This window comes from Mustela erminea, chromosome X (genome assembly GCF_009829155.1).
Source record: "Mustela erminea isolate mMusErm1 chromosome X, mMusErm1.Pri, whole genome shotgun sequence".
Lineage (NCBI taxonomy): Eukaryota > Metazoa > Chordata > Mammalia > Carnivora > Mustelidae > Mustela > Mustela erminea.
This window is the reverse complement of record NC_045635.1, coordinates 39,578,145-39,595,151: the sequence shown is the minus strand read 5'-3', so window position 1 is coordinate 39,595,151 and position 17,007 is coordinate 39,578,145. Positions and strand designations below refer to the sequence as shown.

Here is a 17,007-nt window from a genome sequence, read left to right as displayed (position 1 = left end):
TTCCCACCAACAGTGTAGGAGGGTTCCCCTTTCTCCACATCCCCTCCAACACATGTTGTTTCCTGACTTTGCTAATTTTGGCCATTCTAACTGGCGTACGGTGGTATCTCCATGTGGTTTTAATTGAGTATTATGCCTCCATCAGAAAGGATGAATACCCAACTTTCATAGCAACATGGACGGGACTGGAAGAGATTATGCTGAGTGAAATAAGTCAAGCAGAAAGAGTCAATTATCATATGGTTTCACTTATTTGTGGAGCACAACAAATAGCATGGAGGACAAGGGGAGTTAGAGAGGAGAAGGGAGTTGAGGGAAATTGGAAGGGGAGGTGAACCATGAGAGTCTATGGACTCTGAAAAACTCTCTGAAGGGCTTGAAGGAGTGGGGAGTGGGAGGTTGGGGGAACCAGGCGGTGGGTATTAGAGAGGGCACGGATTGCATGGAGCACTGGGTGTGGTGCAAAAACAATGAATACTGTTATGCTGAAAATAAAAAAAAAAGAAACACATTTTAAATATAACAATATAATTAGGTTGGAAGTAAAGGATGGAAAAAGATACACCATACAAACATTAATCAAAAGAAAGTGGGAACAGCTATATTAATATCATATAAAGTAGACTTGAGGGCAAGGAAAATTTCCAAGGACAGAGAGGGACATTCCATAGTGATAAAAGGGTCAATCCATCATAAAGACATAGTAATCTTAAATGTGTACACCAAACAAGACAGCTATAAAATATATGAAGCAAAAACTGATAAAATTAAAAGAGAATCTAAAATCCACAATTATAAGTCAATCCACAACTGAAAAACAACCAGATAGAAAATCAGCAAAGATATAGAAGAACCAACACTGTCTACCAGCAATGCCTAGTCAACATTTGTACAACATTCTGCCCAGCAAGAGCAAAATGCACCCTCTTGGAAAGAGTTCATGAAACACACAGCAAGACAGACTATATCTTGGACCATAAACAAGCCTATACAAATTTGAAATAAAAAATTGAAATGAGGGGTGCCTAGGTGGATCAGTGGGTTAAGCATTTGACTTCAGCTCAGGTCATGATCTCAGGGTCCTGGACTCGAGTCCCACTTGGGGCTCCCTGCTTAGCAAGAAGTCTGGTTGACCCTCTCCCTCTTCCTTTGCCCCTCCCCGGCCCCTGCTCACTCTCTCTCTCTTTCTCTTTCAAATAAATAAATAAATCTTTTAAAAAAATTGAAACCATACAGCATGTTTTCAGACCATAGTGGAATCAAATTAAAAATCAGTTAACAGGAAGAAAGCAAGAAAATGTCCAAACATTTTGAAAGTAACCAACAGACATTGAAATAATTCATGGGTCAGAGAAGAAGTCTCATGGAAAAATCTTAGAATACATGGAACTGACTACAAATAAAAATACAACATATCAAATGTTGTGCATCTCTGCCTACTTGTGATCGCTCTCTGTCAAATAAATAAATAAAATGTTTTTAAAAATTTTTTTTAAAAAAAAGAAAATACCAAGGAATTAAAATGTCTGAGTGGCTCAGTCAGTTACATGCCTGCCTTCTCGTCAGGTCATGATCCCATGGTCAGGGATCGAGTCCAGCATTGGGCTCCTTGCTCAGCAAGGGAGCCTGTTTCTCCCTCTGACTGCTGCTCCCCCACTTGTGCACTCCCTCTCTCTCTCTCTCTGACAAATAAATAAATAAATAAATTTTTAAAATACCAAGGAATCTACAAAAAAATTCTCTTAGAACTAATAAATCATTTCAACAAGGTCACAGGATACAACATCAACATACAAAACTCAATTGTGTTTCTACATATTTGCAACGAACACACAGACACCAAAATTTAAAACAGGACACCATTTCCAAATGCTCCTTCACAAATAAAATACTTAAGTGTACAGGACTTAGATACTGAAAACTACCAAATGCTGACAAAAAAAATAGAAGATCCAAATAAATAAAGAGGCATAACATGTTTATGCAATTGAAAACTTGATCTAATAAAGATATCAATTCTCCCCAAACTGATAAACAGATTTAACGCAACCCCTAACAAAATTCCAGCAAGGTTTTTTTGTAGGTATAGACAAGATTATTCTAAAATTTATATAGAAAGGCAAGTGAACTAGAATAGCTAGAATAATTGTGAAAAGAAAGAAGTTGGAAGGCTCAGTCTATCCAATTTCAAGACATAGTCTATAGCTACAATAATCAAGATTGTGTGACACTGACAGAGGAACAGACACATAGGTCAATGGAACGGAATTGAGAATCCAGACATAGCCACCTATAATTACAGAGAATGGATTTTTGACAAAGGTGCAAAAGCAATTTGATGGAAGAAGTATAGATTTTTTAATAAATGGTGCTGGAGCAATTGGACATCCATCAGCAAAACTATGAACTTGCTTGACCTAACCACATCCTACAGAAAAATTAATTCAAACTGGGTCATAGATTTCAATGGAAAGTATAAAACTATAAAACATTTATAAGAAATCATAGGAGAAAAGCCCCTGGGGTCTAGGGCCTAAGTGAAGAGTTCTTATGCTTGACACTAAAACCATGATCCATAAAAGGAAAAACATTGATTCTGCAAAAGACCCTGTTCAGAAGATGAAAGACGGATGAGTTACCACCCGGGAGAAAGTATTTGCAGGCCACATATCTAACACAGAACTAGTATCGAGAATATATAAAGAGCTTTCCCAGCTCCAGAATTAAACACAACCAAACATTCCCCTGAGGAGGACAGACAGTGAGATTATAAGAACATGTTTAATCATCAGAGAACAACCATTAACCTGCTCTTCCTGCCAATCGTTAGCCAAACCGCCCGATTCTTCTGAGACCATCCCCGGCCCCCTCTTATCTGCCTTGTCCCTCCTCTCCTGTCCCAAGCCTGCCTTCCCTGGTTTGGTCCTCGTATGCGCTCTCCATTCCTAAATCAGCATCCCCTTCCACTCCATGCTGTGGGCCTTATCTTGCTGTCAGAGGGAAGGCAATTGTGGACAGTAAATGCCACCAAGTCAGGCTGGCATGGAGAAGGGAGGCAGGGTGGTGAAGGGAAGGGGGACTGGCAGTCGGGGACGGGGTTGGGGGATGGCGGGTCAAGGGGCAGACATAGCTGGGTGCAGGTGGAAGAATCTTTCCGGTGCTCCCTTATCACATCAGAGACCACCAGATTCCTTCCTTTCCCTGCTCAGGTCTGCGAGAGGAGCTGATACATGCATGGGCTAACTTGAGTTTTTCTATTCCTGAAGCAGCCAAATGTTTTTGCCACTGGAATCCGTGTTAAATGTGCCATTTAATTACCAGCAGACTGACCTAGAGTTATTTCACAGCTAAATAGAATCAAAGTGGGGCTGGGATGGCTTGTCAAGGGGTGGGCCAAAGTATCCACTGCAGAGGGGGGGAATTGCTGTGTGTGTGTGTGTGTGTGTGTGTGTGTGTGTGTGTGTGTGAGAGAGAGAGAGAGATCTATAGGGAGAGATGTAATTGGGGTGTGTGTGTGTGTGTGTGTGTGTGTGTATGCATGTGATCCATCATGACAGTTGTGATTGGGGTGTGTGTGTGTGTGAGAGAGAGAGAGAGATCTATAGGGAGAGATGTAATTGGTGTGTGTGTGTGTGTGTGTGTGTGTGTGTGTATGCATGTGATCTATCATGACAGTTGTGATTGGGGTGTGTGTGTGTGTGAGAGAGAGAGAGAGAGACAGAGAGATCTATAGGGAGAGATGTAATTGGTGTGTGTGTGTGTGTGTGTGTGTGTGTGTGTGTATGCATGTGATCCATCGGGACAGTTGTAATTGGTGTGTGTGTGTGTGTGCGCACGCCTGTGTGTATGCATGTGATCCATCGGGACAGTTGTGATTGGGGTGTGTGTGTGAAAGAGAGAGAGAGAGATCTATAGGGAGAGATGTAACTGGTGGGTGTGTGTGTGTGTGTGTGTGTGTGTGTGTGTGTGTGTAGGAGAGAGAGAGAGATTCACAAGGAGAGATGTAATTGGGGGGTGGGGGCACGTGCAAGAATAGGGACAGATGTGCCCAGAACTGAAACAGTGGAGGGTGGAGACCTTCAAGATCCTTTGAAACTCCCAGGTGGAATCCAGGTCGGACACACATCCTGAATGGACCTTTCCTGCCCAGCCAGGATATCCTGTGTTTGTCGAAAGGACCGCACAGGGAAGCCCTGACCATTGTCCTTCCCTAAATCTGCCAGTCAGCCCTTCCCCAGCCTGAGGCAGCCGCCCCAGACAGAGGAAGAGTAACTCTGGAAACGGTGTTATCAGCATCCTCCGTGGACTTCCTCACCTCCTCTCCAGCCCCATTAGCCCCAAGCTCCTAGCATCCTCAAACAGAAATTGGGGAAGCTGAGATGGGGTCATCGCCCCAGACCCAGCCCCCTCTCTTTTGCCAAGCCCTAGCCCTGCGCAGCTCTGAGTGAGCAGCTGAAGGCTGCGGGCGGGAATCTGGAGCAGGAGATGGAGCCTCAGCTGGGGCCCAAGGCTGTCGGCCTCTGCCCAGGCCGCCTAGTGCTGCTGCTGTGGGTCTCAGCCCTGAGCTGTTCTCTTTCCTCGCTGGCTTCTCCCTCTCCTTCTCTGGTGCCCCGAAGCAGAACCAGCTACAGTTTTGGAAGGACTTTCCTCGGTCTTGATAAATGCAATGCCTGCATCGGGACATCAATTTGCAAGAAGTTCTTTAAAGAAGAAATAAGGTCAGAATCTCCGTTCGATAACTTGGAGGGGCAAACTCCTGTTCTCTTCACTTGATGATGGCCAGGAGGCAATTTCAGTGGGGGGAGCTGAAGCAAAGTCATGTAATCAGAGCAGTGATGGGTTGAAGTTGGGGTGAGGAGGGGGAAAAGGAATGAAGCTAAGTGCTAGCCCTAAATGCTAAATCCAAAGTTTTCTTTTGAAGTGGGAGCTTAAAGTGTCCTTTTCTATGAATGGAGTAGCCCAGGATCATTGAGTTTACCAAGTTCATTTCTCATAAAAAGAGGGAAATAGAATTAATAGAAGGCCTACTATGTGATGGACATTTTAAAGCTTATTTTTTATTCTTTCCACATCACCATCCTAGAACGTTAATGTTTAGCACTCATTACTTAGAGAGTGACCAGAGCAAGATTAAGTGACTTGCCCAAGGTCACCACCTAGTAAGGGGCAGATCTGGGATTCAAACCAGGGCAGTTTACTTCAAAGTTTTGAAACCAATTTTCTTATCCAGAGGACAACCCAAGTTTAGTGAATGGTGATGCATTTGGAGCTCACCGAAGGATGGTATCACACTCTGTAGTTCAAGCCTGTCAGTACAGAGTCAATGAGTCTTGACGACAGTCAAGACCCAGTAGGTGCTCCAATGGCATTGCTGTAACTCTTGGTCATTGCCCTCAAGGGGCTCAGGAGGAGAGAGCCATGTTACAAATAACAATAATAAGTGTGGCCTGAAATATACAGGACCTCCGGGAGTTCTAAGGAAGGGGGATATTAATTCTAAATGGGGGCTGGGGAAAGCATTCAGAGCAAGGCCTTTAAAGGGTGAGCCAAAATTTAGGAAATAAGCTTAAGGTAGAAGGACCAGCTAAAGCAATGGCCCAGGGTGTGGGGAGAGGAGAGAAGCACTTAGTGGTTGGAGCACCGGGCCAATGTGGAGGAGTGGTCAAGGAGGCTATTGGAAGAGGCAGATGGGGAAGGGGCCTCGAATGCCATGCCAAGGAATTGGGACCTTCACCCGTGGGCCAGCAGTTCCCCGCCTCTTCGAGACCTTTTGTAATAGGCCTTTTCTCCTCAGTCCTCCTCCAGGAACCTATCTGAGGCATGTAAGATTTGGTGACCAAACAAACAGCATTAATTTACAATAATTTGATTTTCAGTCTGTACTAACCGAAGACATATTTGATTATTCAACTAAATTACTAAACAGATATAATGAATGGAAAATATCAATAAAAAATGTGGAGCTTTTGCGAGATGATAGATATTGTATTGATGTGGACTTTCCCCATTAGGTCTTATTTTTTTTTTTTAAGATTTTATTTATTTATTTGACAGAGAGAAATCACAAGTAGTCGGAGAGGCAGGCAGAGAGAGAGAGCGGGAAGCAGGCTCCCCACTGAGCAGAGAGCCCGATGCGGGACTCGATCCCAGGACCCCGAGATCATGACCTGAGCCGAAGGCAGCGGCTTAACCCACTGAGCCACCCAGGCGCCCAGGTCTTATTTTTTTTAAAGATTTTATTTATTTGCCAGAGAGAGAGAGAGAAAGCGAGTACACACAAGTAGGCAGAGAGGCAGGCAGAGGCAGCGAGAGAAGCAGGTTCCCTGTTGAGCAAGGAGCCAGATGCGGGACTCGATCCCATGACCCCGGGATCATGATCTGAGCCGAAGGCAGCGGCTTAACCCACTGAGCCACCCAGGCATCCCCCCATTAGGTCTTTTTTTAAGGCATCTCTAATGGTGAAGAGTTGAAAGACTTTCCAACTGGCGAAACTCTATTGCAGGTAATGGCAAAGGAGTTTAGTGCGGTAGAGATAAGATGAGACTTGTGTTTTGGAAGAATCTTCTGGAAGGCAATGTGAGTCCGCCTTTGATTCATGTTATGATCTCAAGGTCCCAGATTGGAGCACCACCGTAGGCTTCCTGCTCAGTGGGGAGTCTGCTTCTTCTCCCTCTGCCTCTCCCCTGCCACCCTGCTCATGCACTCTCTCTCACTCTCAAATAAATAATTTTTTAAAAAAATAAAAAATAATAATAATTTTAAAAAGGAAAGCAGTATGCAGGATGGATTGGTTGACATTGGCAGGGGCAGCCGGGTCAGTTCTCCTAGCCCAGGAGAAAGGTCAGTGGGAACAACGCAGGGCAGGAAGGATGCCAGTGGGTTCAGCTAGAGAAGTCATTTTGTTGACCAACTCAGTGTGACAGAAAGATGGGAATGTTGAAAGTGAACACAAGATTGCCATCCCGCCTAAGAAATGGGATGGGAAGGAACAAGAACATGGATGAAGTGGGGCTGATTCCTCAAAGAAAGGAAGTGGGGAGAACACGGACAGATTTTTCTGACAGGAGGGAGGGCCATTATGGGAGTCAACAGGAGAGTCCGAGGGTCACATCCTCCCCAAGGTAACTAAATAAGAGTATATGAATCGTATAGTTGACTCTTCACCAAGTGGCAATAAATGAAATTTTTCTCACCAGGCAGGTATTGGCCGAATTTTCCCTGAATTCCCATTTCCCCACATGGTTTTGTGTTCCATTCAAGTTCAGGATATTACCTCAGCTCCCTCAGAATTTATGTTCCATGTGCGTCCGAAAGGGATGTGTCCAGAGACAGGCAGGAAAGCACTGGGTGGGGCAGGTTGCGGTTTAGGGTTCTCCACGTTGAGAACGTCCATTCCTCAAGTTCAGCTGCAGAGAGAGACAGTGAGTGGTTGTGGGGACGTGGACTTGTTTATAGTTCTTTACAGCAGAAGCAACTGTTTCTTTATTTTAAAAGTAATAGCTATTTATTTTAGAATTTTCAAGAAATATCAAAGAAAGCACAAAATGAAAATCATGTATAATTCCTCCTTCATTATATATCCTTGCCCCTTTTTTCTAAGTATGGATTTAAATTTTTTTTTCAGCAAAAATGTGATCATCCTATGTACACTTTTCTATAAACTTTAACTTAACAGTATATCAGGAACACGTTTCCACATTACTAACTATTCTTCAACGTCAGCCATAGAGGCATTTTTCTAGATTGTCTCCTTTGGCAAGGAAAACAAAAGTAAAATTAAACTCTTGGGACTGCACCAAAACAAAAAACCTTTGCACAGCAAAGGAAACCAGCAACAAGACAAAACAAAAAAACAACCCACCAAATGGGAGAAGATAGTTGCAAATGATACAACCACAATATGATTTTTTTTTTAAGATTTTATTTATTTATTTGACAGAGAGAGATCACAAGTAGGCAGAGAGGCAGGCACAGAGAGAGAGAGGGAAGCAGGCTCTCTGCTGAGCAGGGAGCCCGATGCGGAACTCGATCCCAGGACCCTGAGATCATGACCTGAGCCGAAGGCAGTGGCTTAACCCACTGAGCCACCCAGGCGCCCCACAATATGATTTTCAATGGCTTTGTGGTATTCAATCACATCAGTCAACCATAATTTAACTAATCCACTGCTGTGAGACAGTTAGGTTTTTTTTTTCTTTTCAGTATTATAAACAGTGTTATGTAGAACATCCTTATTGCTAAATTTTTGTGCACATCAATCATAAATTCCTATGACAGATTCTCAAAAGTGGAAAATTCTGGGTCACCAAAAAAAGTGCATTTTTAGGAGACTTTATATATGTATATATCTCCAAATGGAGACTTCTACCTATAGAGCTCACTTCTTGCATGCTCACAAATATTTAATATTACTGTTATTCTTAGTTTGTATGTCTTCTGAGTTGAGCCTTTTTCTTCAGGTTTACTGGTCATTTCTTTTAAGGGGTGGGCTTGTAGAATTCATTTCTTTAAATTAATTAATTTTTTTAATTTAAATTCAATTAGCCAACATATAGTATGGGCCATTTCTATTCCTTGTTTGCTAAATTGTCTGTAAGTTCATATCTTTACCTCTCTTTCTAAGAGTGTTCCCTTGTTCATCTCCAAATATTTTCCCACTTTAACAAATGACTATGATGATAACATTAGGAAAAGGCCCAGCCAAACTCTCAGATGAACACATCTTTCCTTCTAACCCTTATCTTCTCTTTGGCAAAAATGCTAATGATAAATTTGTTGCTTCCCATACCCAACCGTTGACCTTTGAACATTTCCATGTTTTGGGTACCAGTTTCCCCATGCGTTCCTTGTCGACTTTCAAGTCCTGAATGAAAAAAAGTTAAGGAAAGCCAGAAAAAAAGAGTAAACCTGATTGACATAGTCTTCCTGCTGAAAACATACCTATCTGTGAATTCCTAATCAATCGTGCCAGCTGGCGACATCAACCAGGAAACTGATGGATCAGAATTCATCTATGTGCAGGTCATAGGTTGGGGAGAAAGGTGGAGGCGGGGGACTTAACAGCAGTATTTCTGATCAGATTACTCCTAGGGATTCCTGGCCTCTCACCAAGACAGGTGCTTTTCCTGCCCTTCCTTCCTGTACTCACTTGGACTTACATCCCCAGCCCCCAACTCCCAAAGTCTAAAAAGAAGTTTAAATGCTTCTGAGTAGTGGAGGGGTTGCAGTAAAATAAGTTAATCATTAGGCTCGTTTTTGCCTTCTCTTCTCCATTGCCCTCATCTGTCTCTTTTATCTCAGAAGATCATAGTAATGATTGCTTTAACTCACTTTCTGGAATTAAGTCGGGGTCTCAGGAGCTGCAGGGCCCCAGAGCTTATGGCAAAAACATCCATGTACACGTTCCGTCGTCCACGCATGCGCCCATCCACTCATTAACCCATTCATTCAAGCATCCGTTCTTGCATCCTTCCACCCAACCATCCCTCTGCAGCCAGCCACCCAGCTAGTCCTCCTCATATCCCTCCATTCACTAATCATCCCTCTATACATCCAAATACACATCCATCCACCCATCCATCCGTCCATCCATCCATCCATCCTCCTAAAATACACTGGGCACAAACTTCACACCCAGCCCTCTGCTAGGCACTGAGTGACCAAGTTGAAGGAAGGCCAGTTGTAGCCCTGTAGCAGGAGTTTAGTTTCCACTGGGAAAACAGTGATGACACTGGGAAAATGGAAGAAAGTATCTCAGACAAAGGGATGGGCACATGCCCAGGTGAGTCGAAGCACTGAGGTGCAAAATGACATGGCTTAGCCAAGGATGATCACTGATTCCGGTGAGAAAAAACAAGGTTGCAAGGGGGAGCAGCAGGAGATGGGCCCAGAAAGAATGCTGTGAACTGCTCTAAGTAGTGTGACAGGTGTCCTGAGAGCTTTTGGGAAGACGCTGGATGCTTTAAGAGTTCTAGGCATACCTGAGGGATGGAGAAGAAGAAAGGGAGGCAAGAAATATTTAAGAAGGCATGTCTACAAACTTAGTGTTTGACCCAATACAAGCATGAGGAACATGCTAGAGAAAAGAGTGTTTTATTCTCATTGCAGCACTGTCGCTCTGCCCCACGCCTCCACCCTGTCCTCCATGTTGAGGGGCTTGGGTAGATTGGACCACATGAAATTTTTGCTTTCTTCCAGCTCTGGAAACTATGATACTCCTAGCTACGACCCCTAATAATGTTACCTACCAATCTGTTCCCACAAACGAAGTCATAGAAAGGACGACAGGGGACTAGGCCATGGCAAAGCACTTGAGATTGTGAGTTCTGGAGTCTTGAATGCCGCTTCCTCCAATTTCTGGTTGTATGACTTTGGACAAATCACTTCTCTGTGCCTCAGTTTCCTCATCTGTATGATTAAGAATACTAATGACTTCACAGGTTCACTGCCAGGTTTAACTGAATAATTACACATGAAGCATTTAGCACAGTGACTGGCATGCCTAAGTGTTTCATACATGCGTGTTGTGACAATCGATGTCTAAGAGAGCTACCTATCATAAATCCTCGGTCACAGGCCTTTCAAGGGGTTAAACCCCCAGGAACAAGAGCAGCTATAGGAAACAAGCAGATAGGCCTGCCTCGGGACCCTCTGCCCTTCTTTATCCTCTTTATCCTCTTAGAGGGGAGGATCATTCCCAATGGTTGTCCTGAGAAAGCCGGTAAAATTGACTCACTGCTGATTTATAATGTTTCATCTTTTTTTATTTTTTATTTTTATTTTTTTTTAAGATTTTATGTATTTATTTGAGGGAGAGAGCATGAGCTGGGGAGAGGCAGAAGGAGAGGGAAAAGCGGGATCCCCGCTGAGCAGGGAGCCCAATGCAGGGCTCGTCATATGGTTCCAAGACCCAGCCATTAGTCAGAAGGTGGGCTGTTTCTAGAACCAATGTTGAGGAAGGGGAAAGATCATGGGCTCTAGTGACTGATGGCCCTGGATCTGCACCTCTGCTCGGCAATGTATTGTCTGAACTTGAGCGAGGTCCTTAAGCTCTGTAAGCCTCTGTAAGCTCCCCCTGCTTGTGTGCATGCTCTCTCTTTCTGTCAAATAAATAAATTTTTTACATCTTTAAAAATATATATATATTAAAAGAAAAAATAAATAAAATAAAAGGGCCCTTCTTCCAGGTTTGACAGCTGGCTGGCCTCCCCCCTTGGACTGCCTCCTGACTACCTGCCTTCTTACCCTGCAAATTACTCGGATGATTCCAAAACCTGGCGCCCCGTGGAGGTCTCCAGGCTGGCCAGCAAACAGCAGAGTGACATCTCGGACAGGAGAATCTGTGCCTCTGCGGCAGCCCCAGAAACCTGCAGCATCGAGCGCATCCTGCGGAAAACCAGGAGGTTCCAGAAATGGCTGCAGGCCAAGCGTCTCACACCGGATCTGGTGCAGGTGAGTGTGCTGGTAGTGGGGTGGAAGACAAAGGGGCAAGGCAGAGGGAGACATCTATTCTCAGTTCCGTGTGGGGAATAGGAGTCACGGCCCGTCTGAAGTGGGACCAAACCATGTCAAAAAGCAGAGTGGCTTGTGACAAGACGGTAACTAGACAGCTTTTTTTTTTTTTAAGATTTTATTTATTTATTTGACGGAGAACACAAGTGGGCAGAGAGGCAGGCAGAGAGAGAAAGAGAGAGAGAATCAGGCTCTGCACTGAACAGAGAGCCTGATGCGGGGCTCGATCCCAGGACCCTGGGATCATGACCTGGGCTGAAGGCAGAGGCTTTAACCCGCTGAGCCACCCAGGCGCCCCTAGACAGCTTTATTTACAGGGACCTTTCCCCTTGTCATCCTCCACTCTCGCTGACATGACACACACCACCCCCCACCGTCGCAACTATTTGGGAAACAATTTCTGGCTGCTCTCTCTGGTCTGAAGAACCCACAGGCTGACCCCCACCAACCTTCCTCCTCCCCCCCACCCAGGGTATAGCTCACCCTGCAACCTTCTTGGGGAACCTTTGCCAACCTCCACACCATGCCCTCTCTTAGAAGCTCTTCTAGATACCCTGTTTCACCATCCAGAAAGCCCATTTTAAACATCAGCTTCCTCGTCCAATGCCCACCAGAAAGAAGAACCAAACCTGAGTCATGGCATAAACAGGCTCTGCTAATACAGCTCCCTCTTACCATCTGAGAGCTCCCACTAGCTCCCCGCTGTAGGCTGCCTCCAGGACTTGAGCACATCTCTGATGCCCTCATACCTTGCTTTGGTTCCCAACCCCTGTGCTCTGGTCCCCGGGATCCTGATTCCTCGCCCATGTTCCTCCCCACACACCCCACTGGGCCACTGATGGCAGAAGGCGCCCCCTCAGAGGACTGAGGGGTGTCTCTCCTTCAGCCAAGATGGGAAAGAAGAGTTTCACCCCAACCTCCCTGCCATGACAAGGCTGGAGAACACGAACTGACCCCATCCAGGGGATGCCGACGCTGCCTCTTGCACTCCCCAGACCACAAGCCGCCCTTACATGGACACCTGAGGCTGCCTGAGGGACTTCTGAGCACTCAGACCTTCCCTTGGCCTCATCAAGACGAGGGACACCAGCAAAGAACCAGTCCCTGGATGTGTCATACATGACATAAGACCACCTGGCTTTGTTCTTGGGTTGTGTGGGCACTGCTTTGCAATCAGGAGTAATCAAGCTGTGGAAACATGGCTGCCATCTGACATCGAGCTTTCCAGTGGGAGCATTTTGCACCCTGCACTCTATGAATCTCACTGCTCTGGGGTGGGGTGAGAAGGAGCCCAAGAAGTCAAGCCCTTCCCAGGCCAAGGAGGTGGTGGTGGGATCCAACATTCATGTCTTGGAGTTTGCACAGGAGACAGGAAGTGGAGGAAGACAGGAAGTGGAGGTGAGAAGAACCCGCCCACCCCTTTCTGGGGCTGCTCAACACTGAGCAGAACCCGTTAACAGAAGACAGATAACAAAGCCCCCACCATGGTCCACACCATACATAAAATCTCCCTGTGCCTCTCTTCCTGCACCAGTAGACAGACCCTCCACGCACTGGCCTGGGTACCTGTCATCTGCCATTTGTTGGCCACAGCAAGTACCAAGCCACAGGAAGGACCAATGTGAGACCTTTTCCACTTTGCCTCAACTATACGCTCAGGAACGAGTGAAAGTCCCCAGGAAAATCTAAACAAGATACACATGGAATTGTTTGAGAACCCCCTCAAAAATCCCATCACCTCTTCTTGCCCCCATCATGGACAGGTCCCACGCTAAAGGACACAAATCCCCTAAGGTACTGGTTCCAGACTTACCTCCACTCAGGACCCTGGACAACACACCAAAGGACATCTGGGGGGCTCAGGATACACTCGAGATCCCATAGAAAGTGGCCAGACTGACTTTGAACTAAGGAAAGCTCCCTCTTTCCTTCAGCTTCTAGAGATTTCCATAATAACAACCCACCAGGGATTACCCCAGCCCCCAACCCCAGCAAGTCCAAAGCAACCTGCCCAGCACATCTAACATCACCCACCATGATGAGTGTAGACACTGGGTTTAGATAAAAGATCTCTAGGGTCCAGAAACTCTTCCTGAGCTCTGCCACTCAAAGCTGGGGTGAAACAGGAAGGAGCAGAGACCCAGGAAGAAGAAAGAGCTGCCACTTCCCGTGCTCCTGGTCAACAAGCTTCAACAAGCTTCAACACTGTGCTTTATCTTGGGGACACAAAATGAATCTTGCACAAGCTCCACCTCCAGGAGCAGGTGGCCCAACAGTGAGTACAGGTAAGAACACAAACCACCACAAAGCAATGTGGTAGATGTTACGGTGATTCTCAGTAAGGAAACAGAGGAGAAACCATTGACTTGGGTCCTTCACTCTTCAACCAGGTGACCTGGCCTTTAAGCGCAGGACTTCTCTGCTTTGCCCCAACATCCTTCCTCCCAAAGTTGGTTGGGGAGGGAGTCCTGATGGATGATCTCCAAGAACATCCCAGCTCTGACATTCTCCGACTTGAGATGACTCTGCTTCACTTATTTTTTAACAAATCCTGATGAACGACTGCCGTCAGCAGGTGCTCTGATGGGTTCCTTGATTTCCTACTTCTTTTTTTTTTATTTTATTCATTTGAGAGAGAAAGAGAGAGAGAGAGAGAACATGAGCAGAGGAGAGAGGCAGGGGCAGACTCCCCGCTGAGCAGGGAGTCCAACAGGGGGCTCAATCCCAGGACCCGGAGATCACAACCTGAACCAAAGGCAGATGCTTAACCCACTGAGCCACCCAGGAGCCCCTTGGTTTCCTACTTCTCAAAGGGCAGCAAACAGTGTCTCTCCTACCCAATTCATTCATCCTAATGAGCTAATAAGTACAAAGATGTTTTAGAAAAAGTCCATCGCCATCGAAATACATGGCAATGTTATTATACTGAGAGATCTCTTTCTTCAGTGTGTTGTGCTAAAATCTGCTCGACCAATTTCATCCTCTCACTCTAACATGCAGCCAAACCAGGTTTCCTTCTTTTTGCCAAAAGCACATCCATTAACAACATCCCATTAAGACACATCCAAAGCCACAACCATTTTCACTTTTTAGCTAACTCATCTTTTCATCCCCACCGGAGATTTTTTCTTTCTTTTTTTTCTGAATTTAAATTCAATTATCCAATGTAAAATACATCATTATTTTCCTTTTCTTATTAAAAAAAATGAAAAATATCAGCAGCCACCTTATAAATGCTGAACAAAGTCCGTTTTTCCTCCATCTACCAAAGATCAAGGTTATGGGCACCCCGTTTGGAAACACTTCCTCCCTCTCCTGTCCTCCTTTCCAGAGACACTTCCACCTTAGGATTCCTCAGAATGGCCTAAGTGTTCTGCCCCTTTTCCCTCCCGGGCCTTATTCCAGGCAGCACCCAAGCTCCCACACTTTCCTTCTTAGCAAAACTCACTTCCCAGACAGTTTGAAATGGATCCGTCATCGCCAAAGGTGGGTGTGGGGGGAACTCACCTATCTGCCCCAGACAGTTGAAAATGAGTGTTCACACAAAAACTCACACGTGAATGTTCACGGCAGCCCTGGTCACAAGAGCCAAAAGGCGGGAACAACCCACACATCCATCAACTGATGGATGAATAAATAAAACATGTTATTGCCACACAATGGTCCTGATACCCGCTATCAGGGTAGCTTCAAAACATGAAGCTTCAAAACATTACACTAAGTTAAGGAGGCCAATGCAAAAGGACAAATACTGGAGGATTCCCTGTAGAGGAGATGTCTAGAATGGGCAGACCCATAGAGACAGAAAGCAGATTAACTGAGAGGGAGAATTAGGAATGAATGCTTCATGGGCACAGGGTGTCTGTTGGGGGTGATGGAAAAATCCTGGACTTAGAGAGTGGTGACAATTGTACAACCTTATGATTATACTAAAAGCCATTGAATTATACACCTTAAAATGGCTAGAGTGGTACATTTTAAGCTATGTGAATTTCACCTCAGCTTAAAAAAAAAAGGAAGGATAAGTCCCATAGAAACGTCACCAATCCTGTGACTTTATTCCCATGGAGCCCCAAGAGGTGATGGGCAGCGAATCCAATAATTTAATTCATGCTAGGATGTTAACAGCTAATAACACTTCACTGTGAGCTCTCCAAGAAAACCAAGATGGTAATACTTGTACTTGTCCATCCCATGACTATATCACACCTGCCTAATACATCCTTGCACCCTCCCACACACACACACACAAAATCCAGATGTGCCCCCAGAATCCTTCTCAGTGATGCTCCAGGCAAGTAGCCTATTTCGGGGGGACTGTTCATCCCAGATTTGGCCGAACAGCTCGGCTGGCCCCAGGAATTCTCTCAACCATGACTTGAGTGGGTGTTCCCTGATTTTCTCAAAAGCCACTTTCCAACCGGGATCTAGGCCAGGGCCCTCCAGTGTGTGTGTGTGTGTGTGTGTGTGTGTGTGTGTGTGTGTGCGCGCGCGCGAAAGGAGAAGGGGCCGCAGGGAACCCATAGGTTTGCTCAGAGAACTGACAAGGGAGAGAAGAGAAACAGTCCAAGAAATAAAAGAAAATTTAAAGGGTCGGGGGTGGGGTTGTGACCAGTGCAGGGCCTTCTGAACTTTGATGGTGAGCTCTGCTTCTAAATAAATAAAGTCGGCTTGGATGAAAAGCCCCAATAGTGAACAGCCAGGGAGTCCGTGGCTCCCCCGCTCCTGCAGGGCCAAGAGCTGCTTTGTATTAAGGACACTTTCTCGAGTCACGAAAAATCAGGGACCAGGAAAATCAGCCAGAGGGTGAAACAGTGCAGTGTGTGTGTGTGTGTGTGTGTGTGTGTGTGTGTGTGTGTGTTTGACTTACGCTAATAAAACCGTGACTTTTCTGCTTCGAAAAACTGCATTGTTCTGTGGGAATATCCCACAGCCTAAATTACTAGCCCACAGACAGAACCACAGCCAAGAACACCACCCTGTTTATCATGATCTGCCTGTTCGAAAAACCACAAAGAAGGCTTCCTCTGCTGTTATGCCAAGTGCAAAGAGGCAACCACCCCAGCAGTGCGTGGCTAATCGGAGGAAAACACATATCCCCCATTGGGTCCGCCTCCCATGCCCTCAACTACTGGCTGCTTCTGACATTGTTCTCAACACAGACCCTGTTTTTCCCTCCAGTGGGAACAGAATCCGTGGCCACGCAGTCTATTCTCCCACTAGGTGGCAGTATAGAGTCTTCAGGCCGCTACCTTCAAACAAGGATGGCTGGCAATTTTACTCCGCACGTCTTGGTAATTTTTAAAAAAAGAGATAAGAGCAAATTTAGCAAAACACATGTTAACCATTTAATCGGAGTATGGTTTTAGAGGTAAATACTAAAATAAAACTCATTTGTACTTGTAGTTATTGTACCTGTACTTGAAGTTAATACTTACACTTGAAGTTAATTCAAAAATACTTAAGGAGGGTTTGCAGGACCTATGTGAGGCCCTA

The 17,007-nt window shown here is 45.4% G+C and overlaps 1 protein-coding gene and 1 long non-coding RNA gene across 2 annotated transcripts in view; one reads left to right on the top strand and one right to left on the bottom strand.

Moving 5' to 3' along the window:
* The window catches only part of LOC116582923, a 59,349-nt gene extending 51,943 nt beyond the window's left edge, over nt 1–7,406 (bottom strand). Inside the window, exon 1 of the long non-coding RNA XR_004282559.1 lies at nt 7,274–7,406. This is a non-coding gene — a long non-coding RNA (uncharacterized LOC116582923). The remainder of the gene's footprint in view (nt 1–7,273) is intronic.
* DIPK2B (divergent protein kinase domain 2B) overlaps nt 4,202–17,007 on the top strand; it is a 33,301-nt gene continuing 20,495 nt past the window's right edge. The window contains exons 1-2 of the mRNA XM_032330777.1: nt 4,202–4,718; nt 11,187–11,451. Of these exons, the coding sequence (XP_032186668.1) occupies nt 4,486–4,718; nt 11,187–11,451 (498 nt within the window). The 5' untranslated portion in view covers nt 4,202–4,485. The remainder of the gene's footprint in view (nt 4,719–11,186; nt 11,452–17,007) is intronic.